This window comes from Dermochelys coriacea, chromosome 7 (genome assembly GCF_009764565.3).
Source record: "Dermochelys coriacea isolate rDerCor1 chromosome 7, rDerCor1.pri.v4, whole genome shotgun sequence".
Lineage (NCBI taxonomy): Eukaryota > Metazoa > Chordata > Testudines > Dermochelyidae > Dermochelys > Dermochelys coriacea.
In genome coordinates this window covers 114,478,033-114,495,114 of record NC_050074.1, presented here as the reverse complement: position 1 = coordinate 114,495,114, position 17,082 = coordinate 114,478,033, and the positions used below count along the sequence as shown (strand labels likewise).

Here is a 17,082-nt window from a genome sequence, read left to right as displayed (position 1 = left end):
CTTAGGTACTTTTGCAAATTTGACCCTATATCTTCTCCATTTTGGGGGTTCACACTGACTTTTTTTGTAGCATCAAAGTCTCCCTATAATCTTTGGGGAAATTCTGGAATCTGTGATAAGAAACTGTGATAAGAAACCCAAAAGCTGAATTGCCAACAAGACTTGCAAATATTTCCCTTCATTTATAAGAATCATGCTATGCATATCCAAAAACATCAACACAAGAGGGTGGGGGGAAATCACCCATAAAGAGCAGACTGTTTCATTTGAGAAAAAAAAGATATTGGCTTTTCTTAAATCACAAATGGCACAATATGTATGTTATGTGGGAGTCACAGTCTGATCCCATTTTACTAGCATATTTGTCTTCAGTTATAAACAGCTCTGTCTGGAAATAATGTTGCCATACACCAAAACATCAGATGTGCTTTCCATGGAATTTTGCCTATAAAGAAGGCAATAGGTCAATGGGAAAAAAGTATTTTAGTGAAAGTTACCCTTCATATTTGGAACTTTAGATCAAACAATTGCCATTTTCTCATGCTTTCCCCTGCATGATTTCAAACATATCCCCAGGTGCTGATATCCAATGGGGTCTATATTTCCACAGCTAAACTGTTTCACCATGTTCTAGTCTGCAGGCAGTAAGTCAGGCTCTCCTTGCCAGCTGCAATTACCCATGCTTGCCTTTTCTTTAGTAACAGCTGTTCTCACTGATTTTGGCCCACCCGCCACATTTGCTAAACAATGCCAATCATTAGCATTACCATTTGTTTCTGAAGACATCCAGCTTCATTTTCTTTCAGTCGCAGTCATACACTCTGAGCTGTGGCTGCTGCAGAAACAGCAGTACAGATTCCCAGATGAAGCTTAGGACCAGAAAGATGACAGGGAGTGGGGTGGATGATTTATAATAGGGGGACTGTGGATCAGAATGGCTCCTCACCCAACCCCCCTCCCACCGTATGTCTACACTGCAATTAGACATCGGTGGTTGGCCCGTGCTAGCTGACCCGGGCTAAGAGGCTAGTACTAAGGATCTGTTTAATTGTGGTATAGACATTTGGGTTTGAGTCCCTTGCACTTCACAGAGTCCTAAAGCCCAGGTTCCAGCCTGAGCCCAAACATCTACAGCACAATTAAACAGCCCTTTAGTCTGAGCCCTGTGAGTCCAAGCCAGCTGGCACAGGCCACCTGTGGGTTTTTAACTGCAGTATAGACATAACTCAGTGTCCAGAAATCCCCCCTCTCTTCCTCACCCAGTGAAATGGCCACCTCTAAACCCCAGCAGCCTGGCCATGCACCAGGGAATTATTTATTTAGCCTTCAGAACACCTCATCTTCACTCAGGGCTTTTACAGCAATTTAAATGTACAAGGCAAAGTGTAAAATCCACAAGGCACATAGACAGAATCCACATTGAACTGCCCAGACCACACTGACTGTGATAGCCACCCCTCTGACCACATTCACTCCCCTGCTCATTCCAGCTTCATCAGCTTGTGCAGGTTTTATCGCACACTCTTTGGTGTTTTTCTTAAAGCTCCAGCTCCTGGAGCCCTGTGATTGTGAGAGACTCTCAGCTTTCAATTAAAAAACCAAAAGTTAGTTTCTGGCCAGTCTTGAGGTTTTTGGGGGGCCTAGCTCATGACTGTTGAATGCCTGGGCCGGCAATACAGCGGCAGCCCCCAAAGATGAGCTTTGCAGCATGCCACAAACAAGGTCAGTCTGGTCCACCAGAGTATCAGGAAGTCTCCCAGGAGGTCTTTGTTTTTTTCAAGTTTGGCTGGCTGGGGCAAACACCACTCTCCTCTGTGGGATTTAATGAGAAGCATGTGCAGAGAGACAGACCCCCTCAGCCCACTCCTCTCCCTCACAGGGCCCTGCCATCCCTCCTCCTGAGCCGTGGTTGATGTGATGATCCTTTGAGCAGGGCTCTTAACTAAAGCGTGGAATAAGGGAGGATTGAAGATCCTCCCTTTGATGTCCCACTATGTGTATGGAAACCCTCCCAAAGCAGAAGGATGGTCCATTGGCTCAGGCATTTCCTCAGCATCAGGGGTTTCGGTTCTTTGCTCCACCACAGTGCTTGATCCCAGGCAAGTGACTTCACTTGAAATCCTGCCCCACTGAAGCCAATGAGAATTTTGCCAACAACTTGGGGGGAGGACAGGATTTCACCTGTAGTCTCTCAACCTCAGGTTTCCTAGCTGTAAAATGGGATAACACCACTGCCCTGTCTTGCCTCACTGCAGTGTTGTGAGGCTAAATATAATTAAAGATGGGGAGGGGCTCAGGTACAATGGTAATGGGGGCCAGATAAGCACCTAAGAAAGACAGAAATGCCTCTCCCTGCGTGAAAACTACAAACTGTCATTGCTATAATATAAAACTAGGCATGATCCTAAGACTTAGATCTGCACTTTCCTAGAATTCAAATGTGTTTGGCTCAGGTGTTTCAGTTTGGCCCATTTCTATATGGAACCCATTCTCTTGAGTTTTAAGAAGGTGCGTATGTGTGCGCACTCACCACAAAGATGCACATAGACCTACTAGCACCAGAAAAATAAAACTCAGTTTGCAAATAGACGAGTGTCACATCATTAAGCTTCCTCAGTCACTGGCAAACTTACTGTGCTTGTCTGTCCTGCCTGTTGGCCTGGGATATAAGATGTGATGACAACAGTCTGAACCAAGCAAATAAGCTCAGGGTGAGGAGCCTGCTTGAATATTGTAGGAAGTAACTTCACTCTAGGATTACAGTCACACATAAGAACACTCAGCCTCATACATACATACCCACATTTTGCCTAGTCTTTATTTCCTGCACATCTAACAGCTGCCACATGTTTTCTTGACAGGTTTCAGAGTAGCAGCCGCAATAGTCTGTATTTGCAAAAAGAAAAGGAGTACTTGTGGCACCTTAGAGACTAACAAATTTATTTGAGCATAAGCTTTCATGAGCTACAGCTCACTTCATCAGATGCATTCCATGAAATGCTTATGCTCTAATAAATTTGTTAGTCTCTAAGGTGCCACAAGTACTCCTTTTCTTTTTGCACATATTTTCTTGGTTCCTGCTCCTCCAAGTTCTCTTCTTCCCACGACTGTACTTCAAGTACCGTGAGTACTTCAACTGCTGTCACTTTTGGACATTTTATTGTCACGGTTTCCTTTCATCCAAAATTGGCTTCAATCATTTTGAAGAGCATAGAACAGGTTATTTGAATGGTTGTAATATTTCTGAAGGGAAGGCCAGGGCATAATTATATTTCACAGAGAAAAGGTCCAGTTCAGGAAGGTGGTTATAGCATGAGTCTACAACATGGGAAACCTGGGTTGAAGTCCCTCATATGCCACAAACTTCCTTCATGACCTTGGATACGTCACTTAGCTTCTCTGTACCTCAGTTCCCCACCTGAATAACAGCACTTCCCATTCTCACAGGAATGTTGCAAGGACAAATAAATACATACATTAAAGATTGAGGCATGTAGACACTACATGTATAGGGGCACATAAGTATCTTAAATGGATATTTCGACTGACTCCTTTTTCAGCTGTACCATATTTTAAAATGGGTCAAACATTTAGCCCCAGACCCAAAGTTGGAAATGTTTGGAGTGGGTTTATTTCTAGCATTTACATTTGAAAATTCAAATATATCCCTGTGTGCAATCCACAAAACTTTGGTACGGAGGGGTTGGGCCAAGTCTATTTCACTTACACCAAGTCTACACTACAAAATTAACACGCCAACCAACATAGAAGCCAGCAGCATAGACACAGTTATACCTACCAGCGTCCAGACTAGGAGTATTTTGCCAGGATAGTATACCCATACAGCTATACCAGCTAAGAGTTCCTAGTGTAGACCTGGCCTCATGACTGTAATTACCCACTTGTGCCCAGTTCATTGCTGCTAAAGAGAACTACAAACCTCAAACATTCCAGAAGAATAGCATTTTTGCATATTCACTTAATATGTTCCAGGGCTGTGGTCTTCAGTGAAAAGATTCAGTGAAAACTCCAAAACAATAAGCTCATTCAAACACAATCTCTCTTCCCCAGTTGGGAATCAATGCAAACAAATAATGTTGTGTAAGGGCAATGGGGTGGGGGGGAAGGTGTGTGTGTTTGGGGAGGGGAGGAAGCATTCCCATTGCCAAGCTGCAGCATGACAAAGAAATAAACACAGCAACATAAAGCAAGGGCGGGTCCCACAATGTTTTACAGGTATTTTACAAGGGGCAATTTCGGAGTGCTGGCTTGTTGCATTGTGAGCTGTTTCCCTTTGTTAAGTTGTTCAGTGGTACCATCCTGGTGAGGAGGAGGAGGAGGCGGCAGGAAGGGGTGGAGGGAAGGGTGTTGTAATAACAAAACCCATTTATGCAGCCCATTTCATTCCAAAGTACATTCCAGACTGCGCACACAGTGTCTCACCACCAATCCCATGTTCCTGGCTGATAGCATGTGGAGCAAACCCCCAATGTTCATTGCATACTGTGGAGAGGATAAAGGAATAGTCACATGCCTGAAAGTTAAAGCCATGTACAAAACTATATATATGACTCATTAAATTCAATTGTGGCTGGTGCCAAAAATGTCCCTGATTTTCTTCAATGAAGCCTATGTCTGCAGAGCCTCAAGAATGATTAAAGGATTAGAAAACCTGCCTTAAAGTGAAAAAGAGTACTTGTGGCACCTTAGAGACTAACAAATTTATTTGAGCATAAGCTTTCATGAGCTACAGCTTATGATCAAATAAATTTGTTAGTCTCTAAGGTGCCACAAGTACTCCTTTTCTTTTTGCAAATACAGACCAACACGGCTGCTACTCTGAAACCTGCCTTAAAGCGGTAGATTGAAAGAGCTTAATCTATTTATCTTAACAAATGGTTAAAGGGTAACTTGATCACACTATATAAGTACCAACATAGAGAACAAATATTTAATAATGGAGTCTTCTGTGACTTTGTACTCCAGAATGTTTTTGGAAACATGTTTATGAGCGTAAATATGATATAACTGGAATATGTTTTATGCAAAAGGTCTCTTGTAAGGTATCATTACAAAGCTTATAATCACCTGAGTGTGTTCATCCTATTTGTATGAATGTATCATTCTTGTATCTGAAACTAGGAATATGAAATATAACTCTGAGGTCCTATTGTAATTATGCAAAATGTGGGCCATTAATAGTGGTTTGCAATCTTATAGATTCATAGATACTAAGGTCAGAAGGGACCATTCTGATCATCTAGTCCGACCTCCTGCACAGCGCAGGCCACAGAATCTCACCCACCCACTCCAATGAAAAACCTCACCTATGTCTGAGCTATTGAAGTCCTTAAATCATGGTTTAAAGACTTCAAGGAGCAGAGAAGCCTCCCTCAAGTCAACCATGCCCCATGCTACAGAGGAAGGTGAAAAACCTCCAGGGCCTCTTCCAATCTGCCCTGGAGGAAAATTCCTTCCCAACCCCAAATATAGCAATCAGCTAAACCCTGAGCATATGGGCAAGATTCTACAGCCAGATACTACAGAAAATTCTTTCCTGGGCAACTCAGATCCCATCCATCTAATATCCCATCTCAGGGGATTAGTCCTATTTACCCTGAATATTTAAAGATCAATTACTTACCAAAATCCCATTATCCCATCATACCATCTCCTCCATAAACTTATCAAGTAGAATCTTAAAACCAGATAGATCTTTTGCCCCACTGCTTCTCTTGGAAGGCTATTCCAAAACTTCACTCCTCTGATGGTTAAAAACCTTCGTCTGATTTCAAGTCTAAACTTCTTGATGGCCAGTTTATACCAATTTGTTCTTGTGTCCACATTGGTGCTGAGCTGAAATAATTCCTCTCCCTCTCCTGTATTTATCCCTCTGATATATTTATAGAGAGCAATCATATCTCCCCTCAACCTTCTTTTAGTTAGGCTAAACAAGCCAAGCTCCTTAAGTCTCCTTTCATAAAACAAGTTTTCCATTCCTCGGATCATCCTAGTAGCCCTTCTCTGTACCTGCTCCAGTTTGAATTCATCCTTTTTAAACATGGGAGACCAGAACTGCACACAGTATTCTAGGTGAGGTCTCACCAGTGCCTTGTATAATGGTACTAAAACCTCCTTATCCCTACTGGAAATGCCTCTCCTGATGCATCCCAAAACTGCATTAGCTTTTTTCACAGCCATATCACATTGGCAGCTCATAGTCATCCTATGATCAACCAAGTCCTTCTCCTCTTCCGTTACTTCTAATTGATGCGTCCCCAACTTATAACTAAAATTCTTGTTATTAATCCCTAAATGCATAACCTTACACTTCTCACTATTAAATTTCATCCTATTACTATTACTCCAGTTTACAAGGTCATCCAGATCCTCCTGTATAATATCCCGATCCTTCTCCGAATTGGCAATACCTCCCAGCTTTGTATCATCTGCAAACTTTATTAGCACACTCCCACTTTTTGTGCCAAGGTCAGTAATAAAAAGATTAAATAAGATTGGTCCCAAAACCGATCCCTGAGGAACTCCACTGGTAACCTCTCTCCAACCTGACAGTTCGCCTTTCAGTAGGATCCGTTGCAATCTCCCCTTTAACCAATTCCTTATCCACCTTTTGATGTTCATATTGATCCCCATCTTCTCCAATTTAACTAATAATTCCCCATATGGCACGGTATCAAATGGCTTACTGAAATCTAGGTAAATTAGATCCACTGCATTTCCTTTATCTAAAAAATCTGTTACTTTTTCAAAAAAGGAGATTAGGTTGGTTTGGCACGATCTACCTTTTGTAAAACCATGTTGTATTTTGTCCCACTTACCATTGACTTCAATGTCCTTAACTAATTTCTCCTTCAAAATTTTTTCCAGGACCTTGCATACTACAGATGTCAAACTAACTGGCCTGTAGTTACCTGGATCACTTTTTTTTCCTTTCTTAAAAATAGGAACTAGATTAGCAATTCTCCAATCATTCGGTACTACTCCTGAGTTTACAGATTCATTAAAAATTCTTGCTAATGGGCTTGCAATTTCAGGTGCCAATTCCTTTAATATTCTTGGATGAAGATTATCTGGGCCCCCGATTTAGTCCCATTAAGCTGTTTCAGTTTCGCTTCTACCTCAGATATGGTAATATCTACCTCTATATCCTCATTCCCATTTGTCATGCTACCATTATCCTTAAGATCTCTTTAGCCTTATTAAAGACTGAGGCAAAGTATTTGTTTAGATATTGGGCCATGCCTAGATTATCTTTAACCTCTACTCCATCCTCAGTGTTTAGCGGCCCCACTTCTTCTTTCTTAGTTTTCTTATTTATATGGCTATAGAACCTTTTACTATTAGCTTTAATTCCCTTTGCAAGGTCCAACTCTACTCGACTTTTAGCCTGTCTCACTTTATCCCTACATGTTCTGACCTCAATTAGGTAGCTTTCCTTGCTGATCCCTCCCATCTTCCACTCCCTGTATGCTTTCTGCTTCTTCTTAATCACCTTTCTAAGATGCTTGCTCATCCAGCTTGGTCTACAAGCTGTTTTGTTTTTTGCTGTCCAGAGAAACTTATTTGTGATGTTAGTTCTTGCAGGAGGAAGTGGTTTCAAGAGTGACAGCTCTTGATGGCTCCCATTAACTAGGACAATTGGTTGTAAATGGTTCTGTTTAACTGCAAGCCTTTCTGTGTGCCAGTGAGAGGGTAATGAAGTCTTACAATGACATGTGATCATTTCACCTGAACTGGAATCCATCTTAAACCTGGTTCTTTTCCATTTAGAAGGAGGGGTGGGGTCCCAGAGAGACAAAGGATTCCTGCCTTGTGCTAAAGCTATAAAAGGGCATGGAACAGAACAAAGGGGGCTGCCGGTCATGAGAAATCCCCGAGTTACTAACAAGGTCTGTACCAGGGGAAAGGATTGGGCCCAGACTAGGAAGGAGTCTAGTCTGTGAAAAAAGCTTATTGGAACATCTCTGAGGGTGAGATTTACCTGTAATCAGTTTCTTAATGTATTAGACTTAGACTTGCGTGTTTTGTATTATTTTGCTTGGTAACTTACTTTGTTCTGTCTATTATTACTTGAAACCACTTAAATCCTACTTTTTATACTTAATAAAATCCCTTTTGTTTATTAATTAAGTAAGTGATTAATATCTGGGGGAGCAAACAGCTGTGCATCTCTCTTTATCAGTGTTATAGAGGGTGGACAATTTATGAGTTTACCCTGTATAAGCTTTATACAGAGTAAAACGGATTTATTTGGGGTTTGGATCCCATTGGGAGCTGGGTGTCTGGGTGCTGGAGATAAGATGATCTGCTGAGCAGTTTTTGGTTAAAGTCTGCAGCTCAGGGGACGTGGACCAGACCTGGGTCTGTGTTGCAGCAGACTAGCATGTCTGGCTCAACAAGGCAGGGTTCTGAAGTCCCAAGCTGGCAGGGAAAACAGGCTCAGAGGTAATCTCAGCACATCAGGTGACTGTCCCAAGGAGGATTCTGTCACCAAACCCATCCCATCTTCAATCTAGCAGAGAAGGTATAACACGATCCAATGGCTGGAAGTTGAAGCTAGACTAATTCAGAAAGGGAAACAAAGCATACACTCTTAACAGTGAGGGTAATTAACCATTAGAACAATTTACAAGGGTCATGGTGGACTCTCCATCACTGGACATTTTTAAAATCAAAACTGGATGTTTTTCTAAAAAATCTGCTCTAGGAATTATTTTGGGGAAGTTTATAACAAATGGTCAGACTAGATTATCACAACAGTCCCTGCTGGCCTCGGAATCCATAGAACACACTCATCCACAAGTAGCAAACTACAGGATCCTCAGGTGCTCTGTTGAGGCTAGAGATGCATCTATGCTAGAAGAGACACAGCAATAATGATCTGTCTGGGTGATTGCGTGTAGGATGGGATTTGGCTTGAGGGTGCTAGTGTGGATCTATTATTGAGTTGGGTTGTGGTTTTGGAAGCCATTCACAACAACCAAAAAGGGTTTCTTCTTTTGGATCCCCACTGAGTAAATCCAGCCTACTCCCAGCAGTGGCATCCTCTGCTTCCTCCACAAACACCCACACGGGTCACTTTCATAACAGGACAGGCATGTTACATGGAGGACAGTCATTTGTCATCTATATATTTTTTAACAGATGTTAAATGAGGCAGCTGTTACAGGAGAGGATGTAGGGTTTAACTAGGATGTAGGGTTTAACTAGAGTAGAGCATGTTGTCCTGTTTTAACTCTAGTTCAGAGATTGCCAATTAGATCAAGTTAACTAATAACTGCAAACATTATCCTAGGCTGAGTTCTAGATTACGCCACCACCACTTGTGGAGCCTGTAGACTGGCATTTAGAATCATATTAGTTAACTCAACATGATCGCCAATGAACTTGAGTTAGATAAAGGCACAAACTCTAGTCTAGATATGTAAGAGTCAGAACTCTTCAGTTTTATTCCCAGCTCTGCCTTGCTATTTAATCCTGGGCACATCACTTAACCTTTCTGTGCTTTGATTATGTCTGCTCATAGCTCTAAGGCCTTGGCTTCACTAGACAAGGCAAGCTGTTGGTTTAACATGTGTTAGCTGGTCAGGGTAAACCCTTATCATTTAGATGTTAAAATACCCTTTTTTCTGCGAGTGTAGATACAGCTTAACTGGGAACAGTACAACATATCTAGCCTGCAGGAGCGATGCAAGATCTCCTTGATGTATGCAAAATGCTTGGAGATCTTCAGATGAAAAGAAATGCAGTTTGCCAACTTCTTCCAACCCAAATAGCCAAGAACAAGGGGAGCCCCACCTGTCCTTCTCTGAAAGATCTGACTAGAAATCATGCTTCAGTTGGAGTTATATGGGTTCGTTAGTTTAAAAAAAAAACAAAAAAACTTATCTTGTCAATGCCAATACATTGCCAAGGCACTGGTGGAGGTAGCTCGTCCTCCACCCACACACATTTCCTCTGTCCCCTGCAAGCACCTTCTCCCCCACAGTCCCAAATGGGTTACTTTTCCTGCTGCAGCTATTGCCCCACACACAATTTCTGAGACATGCAAAGAATGTTTTTTTCACCGTGCTGCAAGGAAGAGGAGATGCTTTCGGATTAAAATCAGGCACTGCTGAAAGGAATCTCCTAGGGGAAATCCTGCTTCGAAGTCTACACAGCATTAATTGAGTCAGGGGTATTTTCTACTTAAGAAACTTGCAGCTTCATTCTCAAAGGCTGGGGAGACGAAGGATAAAAGATTTCAGGAGGGCAGGTAAGGGAACCCTCTCAGTTTTGATAAAATCTCAGTTTTATCCTGGACAGAGCCCTCTGCTGATTATTGGAGGCAAATCATGAGACTCCATCCTGCTATGGAGACCCCTTCTCAGGTTTATACCCCACATGGACCCTCTCTGCAGCCCTTCTAACAGGATTTCTATGACAAGGTCACTGAGGCTTGGGAAGGAGGTGGGATATCTCTTCTTGAGAACGTGTAACAACATCATAAAGAGGCCTTAAAGAAACAGTGTCCTTCAATAGATGCCGGGAATAAAACTGGCCCTGCTTCAAGTTAAAAAGGAAAGGCGTTTTCTCTGCTTGGACAGCACGTATGCCCCCCACCCCTTAAGTGATGGGAAGATCTTAAAGTGAAATTCCTTCCCTTAAACTCATAGACCAGGAGTAGGTTAACTTTCTGGGCTGTGGGCCACATCTGGATGGGGAAATTGTTTGCAGGGCAGGGGGGTGCGGGAATGGGCTCAGGGCAAGGGATTGGGGCAGAGGAGAGGTGCGAGGTGTTTGAGGGGGCTCAAGGAAGGAATTTGGGGTGCAGAAGGGGTGCAGAGTGCAGGAGGTGGCTCAGGGAAGGGGTGCAGGAGGGGTGCAGACTGGGAGGGAGCTCAGGGCAGGAGGTTGGGGTGCATGGGGATGTGGGGTGTGGCGAAGGCTCAGGGCAGGGGGTTGGGGAGCACGGGGGTGTGGCAGGAGGCTCAGGGCAGGGGTTGGGGTGCAGGAGTGGTGCGAGGTGCAGGCAGGTGGCTTAGGGCAGGGAGTTGGGAGGTGGAGAGCTGGAGGGGTTCAGGCTCCGACCCGGCACCGCTTACCTAAAGCGGCTCCTGGATGGCAGCAGCACGCACTGGGGCCAGGGCAGGCTCCCTGCCTGCCTTCCTGCCCTGGCCCGATGCCGCGCCGCTCCGGAAAGCAGCTGGAACCACATCCCTGCGTGGCCCCTGCGGGGGTGGAGGGGGCACAGGGCTCCACAGGCCGCCTTTGCCACACCTCCAGGTACCTCCCCCGAAGCTCCCATTGCCTGCAGTTCCCCATTCCTGGCCAATGGGAGCTGCGGGGGGCAGTGCCTGGAGGCAAGGGCAATGCACAGAGCCCCCTCTCCCCCCTGGGGCCCCAGGGACGTGGTGCCAGCCGCTTCTGAGAGTGGCATGGGGCCTATGGCACCACAGGGGGCAACCCTGAGGGACATAGTTTGCCCACCCCTGTCATAGATTTAAAGGTCAGAAGGGACCATTATGATCATTTAGTCTGACCTCCTGCACAACACAGGAAATTGCCAATCTCACCCACCCACTCTTGTAATAAACCCCTAACCTATGTCTGAGATATTGAAGTCCTCAAATCACAGTTTAAAGATTTCAAGGTGCAGAGAATCCTCCAGCAAGTGACCCATGGCTCACGCTGCACAGGAAGGCGAAAAACCCCCAGGACCTCTGCCAATCTGCCCTGGAGGAAAATTCCTTCCCGACCCCAAATATGGCGATCAGCTAAACCCTGAGCATGTGCACAGGACTCACCAGCCAGACACCCAGGAAAGAATTCTCTGTAGTAACTCAGATCCCACCCCATCTAACATCCCATCATAGACCACTGGGCATCTTTACCGCTAATAGTCAAAGATCAATTAAATGCCAAAATTAGGCTATCCCATCATACCATCCCCTCCATAAACTTATCAAGCTTAGTCTTGAAGCCAGATGTGTCTTTTGCCCCCACTGCTCCCCTTGGAAAGCTGTTCCAGAACTTCACTGCTCTGATGGTTAGAAACCTTCATCTAATTTCAAGTCTAAACTTCCCGATGGCCAATTTATATCCATTTGTTTTTGTGTCCACATTGGTACTGAGCTTAAATAATTCCTCTCCCTCTCTAGTATTTATCCCTCTGATATATTTATAGAGAGCAATCACATCTCCCCTCAGCCTTCTTTTGGTTAGGCTAAACAAGCCAAGCTCTTTGAGTCTCCTTTCATAAGACAGGTTTTCCATTCTTTGGATCATCTGCATGAAGTGCCGCCTGATAGAGCTGATGGAAGAAAAGATCAGAGAATTGGAGATGCAGGTGGTGAAACAATAGTAAATTGGCATTTTGACTGTTCTTTTGGGTCTCACTCATCTCTAGCAGTAGGGCATCTCCCACACATTATCTTTTTCTTGGTGGTACCAAGGGTGAAAGATTCTATCCTGCCATGTATACTTGTGTAGAGGCCATCATGCATGCAATATGGGAGTGCTACAATTTAGCAGCATTGAAACCAACAAAAAAGGAGTGACATCAAGGACGATGGAATACGGGGGCCCATCCACTTTTTGCCACAGGCCTGGCCCCTTGCCCCTCCATTTCCCCCCCAAGGCCCCACCCCCAAAAGCTGGAGCCAGCCCAGGTAAGAGCAGCCGGGGGAGCTTGGGCATCTGTGGATCCTCCACCTTTGACAGCAGCCCCAGCCCATGTCCCCACCCCCCGGGCTCCCTGCCCAGGGCAGATGATGTGCTTTCTGTTCAACACACATGTCCAGAATACATCCCTGCTACTCTGATGGAACTGGGAGCATATTTTTAAAACACCCAAAACATGGCAGTAGATTAATTAAGATGCAGCCATTGCATTTCTATTTGAATGGAATTGTGCAGGGTGTAGCAGAAAAATCAATGCAGAATTTGACTCTTAACATTAACTTTAATGTCATTTCAGTGGTATGTTGAGATAATATCTAGCAATACTTTAAAACACCTTTTGTGGTCTCAATAAAACCTTGCTGAAAGTATCATATTTCCCATTGTACTAAGTACGTATTACTGAATTAGCCACTGTGCTACCATATTCAGAAAATACTCAATGGCAAAACTCTCATTGACTCCAGCAGGGTCAGAAGTTCACCTGGTTAATTTATCAGCCTTACCAGTTAACGATGTACAAAATTTTTCATCTTTGTATTTTTGAGAGGGTAACGCTGACAGACTCCGGTCGTCGGTGGGCAGGATTGAACCTGGGACCTCTGGACCTTAGTGCATGAGCCAAAAGCCAACTGGCTGCTAGCTAAGGCTGTAGAGCAAACTCATTTCATCTCTCTCTCTAAGTGATCTCAGTACCACTAGATGGGATAGAGCACCACACCCAGTATGTGGGCTACATACTTCCCCTAGCTGAGGAAGCTCATCCTGAGCTTCAGAGACTTCCCAGCTGAAATCCCCAACAAGCCCCCACTTGTAACACCGTCAGACCCCCGTCATCGGCAGGCAGGATCGAACAGGGGATTTCTGGAGCTTAGTGCACGAGCCTCTACCCGTGAGCTAAAAGCCAACTGGCTCTTGGCTAAGTAGATCAGACTCATTTAACTCTCTCTAGTGGTTTCAGTGCCACTAAATGGAACAGAACACCACACCCAAGAGGTATGTAGGTTACAACAGGTCGGTTAAACCTCATTTAAAATGTGCATAATCACCACAGTGTTGGTGCAGCTACTTCATTCTAATAAAATCTTGTTGCTGTCACACTAACGAGCATCAGTTAAATCAAAAGTCAGGCTGGAACTTGTTGGCTGAGCACAAAATTCCCTGTTACCTCACTAAAACATCCTGAGGGGGCCCGGTGAACAGAGCAACTGCTACTTCTGTTCTGCAGCACAAACATTTATAGGTTTTCCTTGCAGAGAACAGGCCCGCTCCTCTTTCCAGAGATGGGAGTCTCGTATGGGAGCAGGATCAGACCCTAAGTGCCCACTAGTTTAGGCCATTCTCCCTGTTTCCTTGGCCAGAAGGGAGTGGTTGAAGTTGACCAAGTTATGTTTTCACAGAATATCAGGGTTGGAAGGGACCTTAGGAGGTCATCTAGTCCAACCCTCTGCTCAAATCAGGATCAATCCCCAACTAAATCATCCCAGCCAGAGCTTTGTCAAGCCTGACCTTAAAAACTTCTAAGGAAGGAGATTCCACCACTTGCCTAGGTAACGCATTCCAGTGTTTCACCACCTTCCTAGTGAAAAAGTTTTTCCTAATATCCAACCTAAACCTCCCCCACTGCAACTTGAGACCATTACTCCTTGTTCTGTCACCTGCTACCACTGAGAACAGTCTAGATCCATCCTCTTTGGAACCCCCTTTCAGGTAGTTGAAAGCAGCTATCAAATCCCCCCTCATTCTTCTCTTCCGCAGACTAAACAATCCTAGTTCCCTCAGCCTCTCCTCATAAGTCGTGTTCCAGCCCCCTAATCATTTTTGTTGCCCTCTGCCGGACGTTTTCTAATTTTTCCACCTCCTTCTTGTAATGTGGGGCCCAAAACTGGACACAGTACTCCAGATGAGGCCTCACCAATGTCAAATTTTGCCCGAGGGTTGGTCTACACTTATCCTGACATAGCTATGCCAGTCAGGGATCTGGCTTTTTCCACACACTAGATGAGATGGGATGGGATGAAACGGAAGGGGGGAGGGGATGGAAGGGAACGGGGGGATGGGATAGCTCAGTGGTTTGAACATTGGCCTGCTAAACGCAGGGTTGTGAGTTCAATCCTTGAGGGGGCCATTTAGGGATCTGGGGCAAAAATTGGAGATTGGTCCTGCTTTGAGCAGGGGGTTGGACTAGATGACCTCCCGAGGTCCCTTCCAACTCTGATATTCTATGAAGAGAGGCGGGTCGGGTTTAAGCCCGTGTTTCAATAGAGGGATGATGCTCTTCCTAGGTCACCTGCAGCAGCAATATCTGGCAGGGGCGTGGAGGGAGGATTTGGCTCGGAAGCAGGAAATCGGCTCCGTACCCCCCCTTCTAATGACAGGGACTGCGCCTGTCTGCACTTGCTGCTTCCATTTCGGCTGGACGCCGCCCCACTTCTCCGCAAGCAGCAACGAGCCCACCTGAAACAGCCCGGCCCTCCCAGGGGAACTCCGTCTCCCCCGCGCTTCCTCCAGCTCGGTTGCATTTTGGTTTTTGGGTTTTTTTTTTTTTTTGGCTTGAGTTTTGCCCTATCCCTGAACTTCCCCTCGCTTCTTGTTAATCCGCAGCCCCCCGCAGTCTCGGGGGGGGGGGGCATGCAGCGGAGCCCTTGGGGGGCACAGCTAGAGAGGGGCACCCCCAAGCGGAGCCACTTCTGAAAACGTGCCCACGGCAATGCACACCAGGGCTTCTAGCCTCTTCCCCTAGGGATCCCCCTTTTCCGAGGATCTTGAAACTGCCAGGGCGCCGGGGGGTGTGGTTGGGTTGGGGTGGGGTGGGGTGGGGCAAAAACCCAACTCCATCCAAACAGGCGCAGCTGCTGGGGCGAGTTCAATGGAGAAGCCCGAGCTGGAATTTCAATCCGAATCCCAGCCGATCATCCGTCTACTACAGCGATCAGAGTCCGCAGCGGAAACCCATCAGCCGCCAGTGATACATGCTGGGAAGGCGGCTCCCAGAAATTGAAAGAAAACGGGGATCGGTTCCCCCCAGCCTTTAAACCCGCGGAGGGGAGAGATCCCTCTGCAGGCGTGTTTCCCCCACAAAACCTCTCCGCTCTCACCCACACAGTAGCACCACCCAGCACGATCACCCAGGAATAATAAGCACCATTCCTAGCTTACCTTTAAATTTTTCCATCTGGCTTGTAGGCAGATCCAGACAAGGGCTCGGTTTTTTGCAGCAGCTCGGGTTGTCCTCAGCCTTCCAGATGCCCAAGGATCCCCCCACGAGAAGACGGTCGCTTTCCCACCAATCCAGTTATGTATTTCTCTGTCCTAAAGCCACTTCTCAGCCTCTTATTCTGGCTCCAATCCGTTTCCCTCGCTGAAAGCTCCTCCCTGTGAGGTCACGTACAGCGGCTGTACCCGCTGCTGCGAAAGTAGCACGTTGCAAAGTTGACCGCAACTCCAGCAGGCGTGTGTCTAAAAGGGGCTGCGTGTGAGAACCCCGAGCCTGTCCCCGCGGCTGCGACTACAGCACCTGTGGGTGTAGCAGATCTAAGCAAAACTGAGCTACCTTTAAAACCAACCAACCAACCAACCAACCCAGGGCAATAGAGGGTTCCTTTCCCATTGTTGTCAAGGGAGGCTGGGGGAGATCAGGGCTCGGAAAAGAGCAAGCTTCAAGTATTATGAACAGTTCCTGTGCCAGAGCAAGGGCAGCTTGTACAGCAGGGCGCCAGAGATTGCTGATGACTGTCGCTGAAATGTGGTGCCCAGCTGAAGGACCAAACCGTTTTATTGCTGTGGACGGTTCCAGATTGGGCAGTGGGAGCCCAGAGCTGAGGGAACCTCCTGCAGGGACTTGGAGAGAGGTTCCAAGCTGGTGTATTTGTGCTACAGCTAACTTATTTTTTTCAAGCCCCCAATTTACCAGTAGGTAATTCCTCTGTACTTTTAAATTGCTTCATCTTTCGGCTCTTAGTGATAAATCCTCTCACACCCTCAGCTTAAAAATTACCGGGGCAGTTCCTGCTTTCCTAGAAATGTGCTTTACCCTTGACTTCCACCTATAAAATGGAGATAATGATACTTACCCTTATTTGTACAGGGATTTGGGATCCTCAGCTGAAAGTTACTGTACAAAAGAATGATTGAATATTATTGTGGGAGGGGATCTGGTTTTATTTTATTTTCCCTTACTTGTGTTATAACATCACCAAAAGAAGCAGCATGATCCAGTTGATAGGGCACTGGCCTAGGAGTCAGGATACCTGGCTTCTACCCTCAACTCTGCCCCTGAGTTGCTGTTGTTACCTTGGCCAATTCACTTGTCACTTCACCAGTTTCCCCATCAGTTCTGTCAAGTTAGCCTGTCTATAGGCTCACCCAAACCTAAAGGCCCACCCCCCCTTGTCTGAGGGC

At 45.6% G+C, this 17,082-nt stretch overlaps 1 protein-coding gene across 4 annotated transcripts in view; it reads right to left on the bottom strand.

Moving 5' to 3' along the window:
• AFAP1L2 (actin filament associated protein 1 like 2) overlaps nucleotides 1-16,430 on the bottom strand; it is a 126,029-nt gene extending 109,599 nt beyond the window's left edge. The window contains exon 1 of one of the 4 annotated variants that reach the window (XM_038409369.2): nucleotides 15,841-16,430. In XM_038409369.2, the coding sequence (XP_038265297.1) occupies nucleotides 15,841-15,856 (16 nt within the window). In that variant the 5' untranslated portion in view covers nucleotides 15,857-16,430. The remainder of the gene's footprint in view (nucleotides 1-15,840) is intronic. The other 3 variants (XM_043518515.1, XM_043518513.1, XM_038409370.2) reach the window with 3 other exon arrangements.
• Between the last annotated feature and the right edge of the window lie 652 nt (nucleotides 16,431-17,082).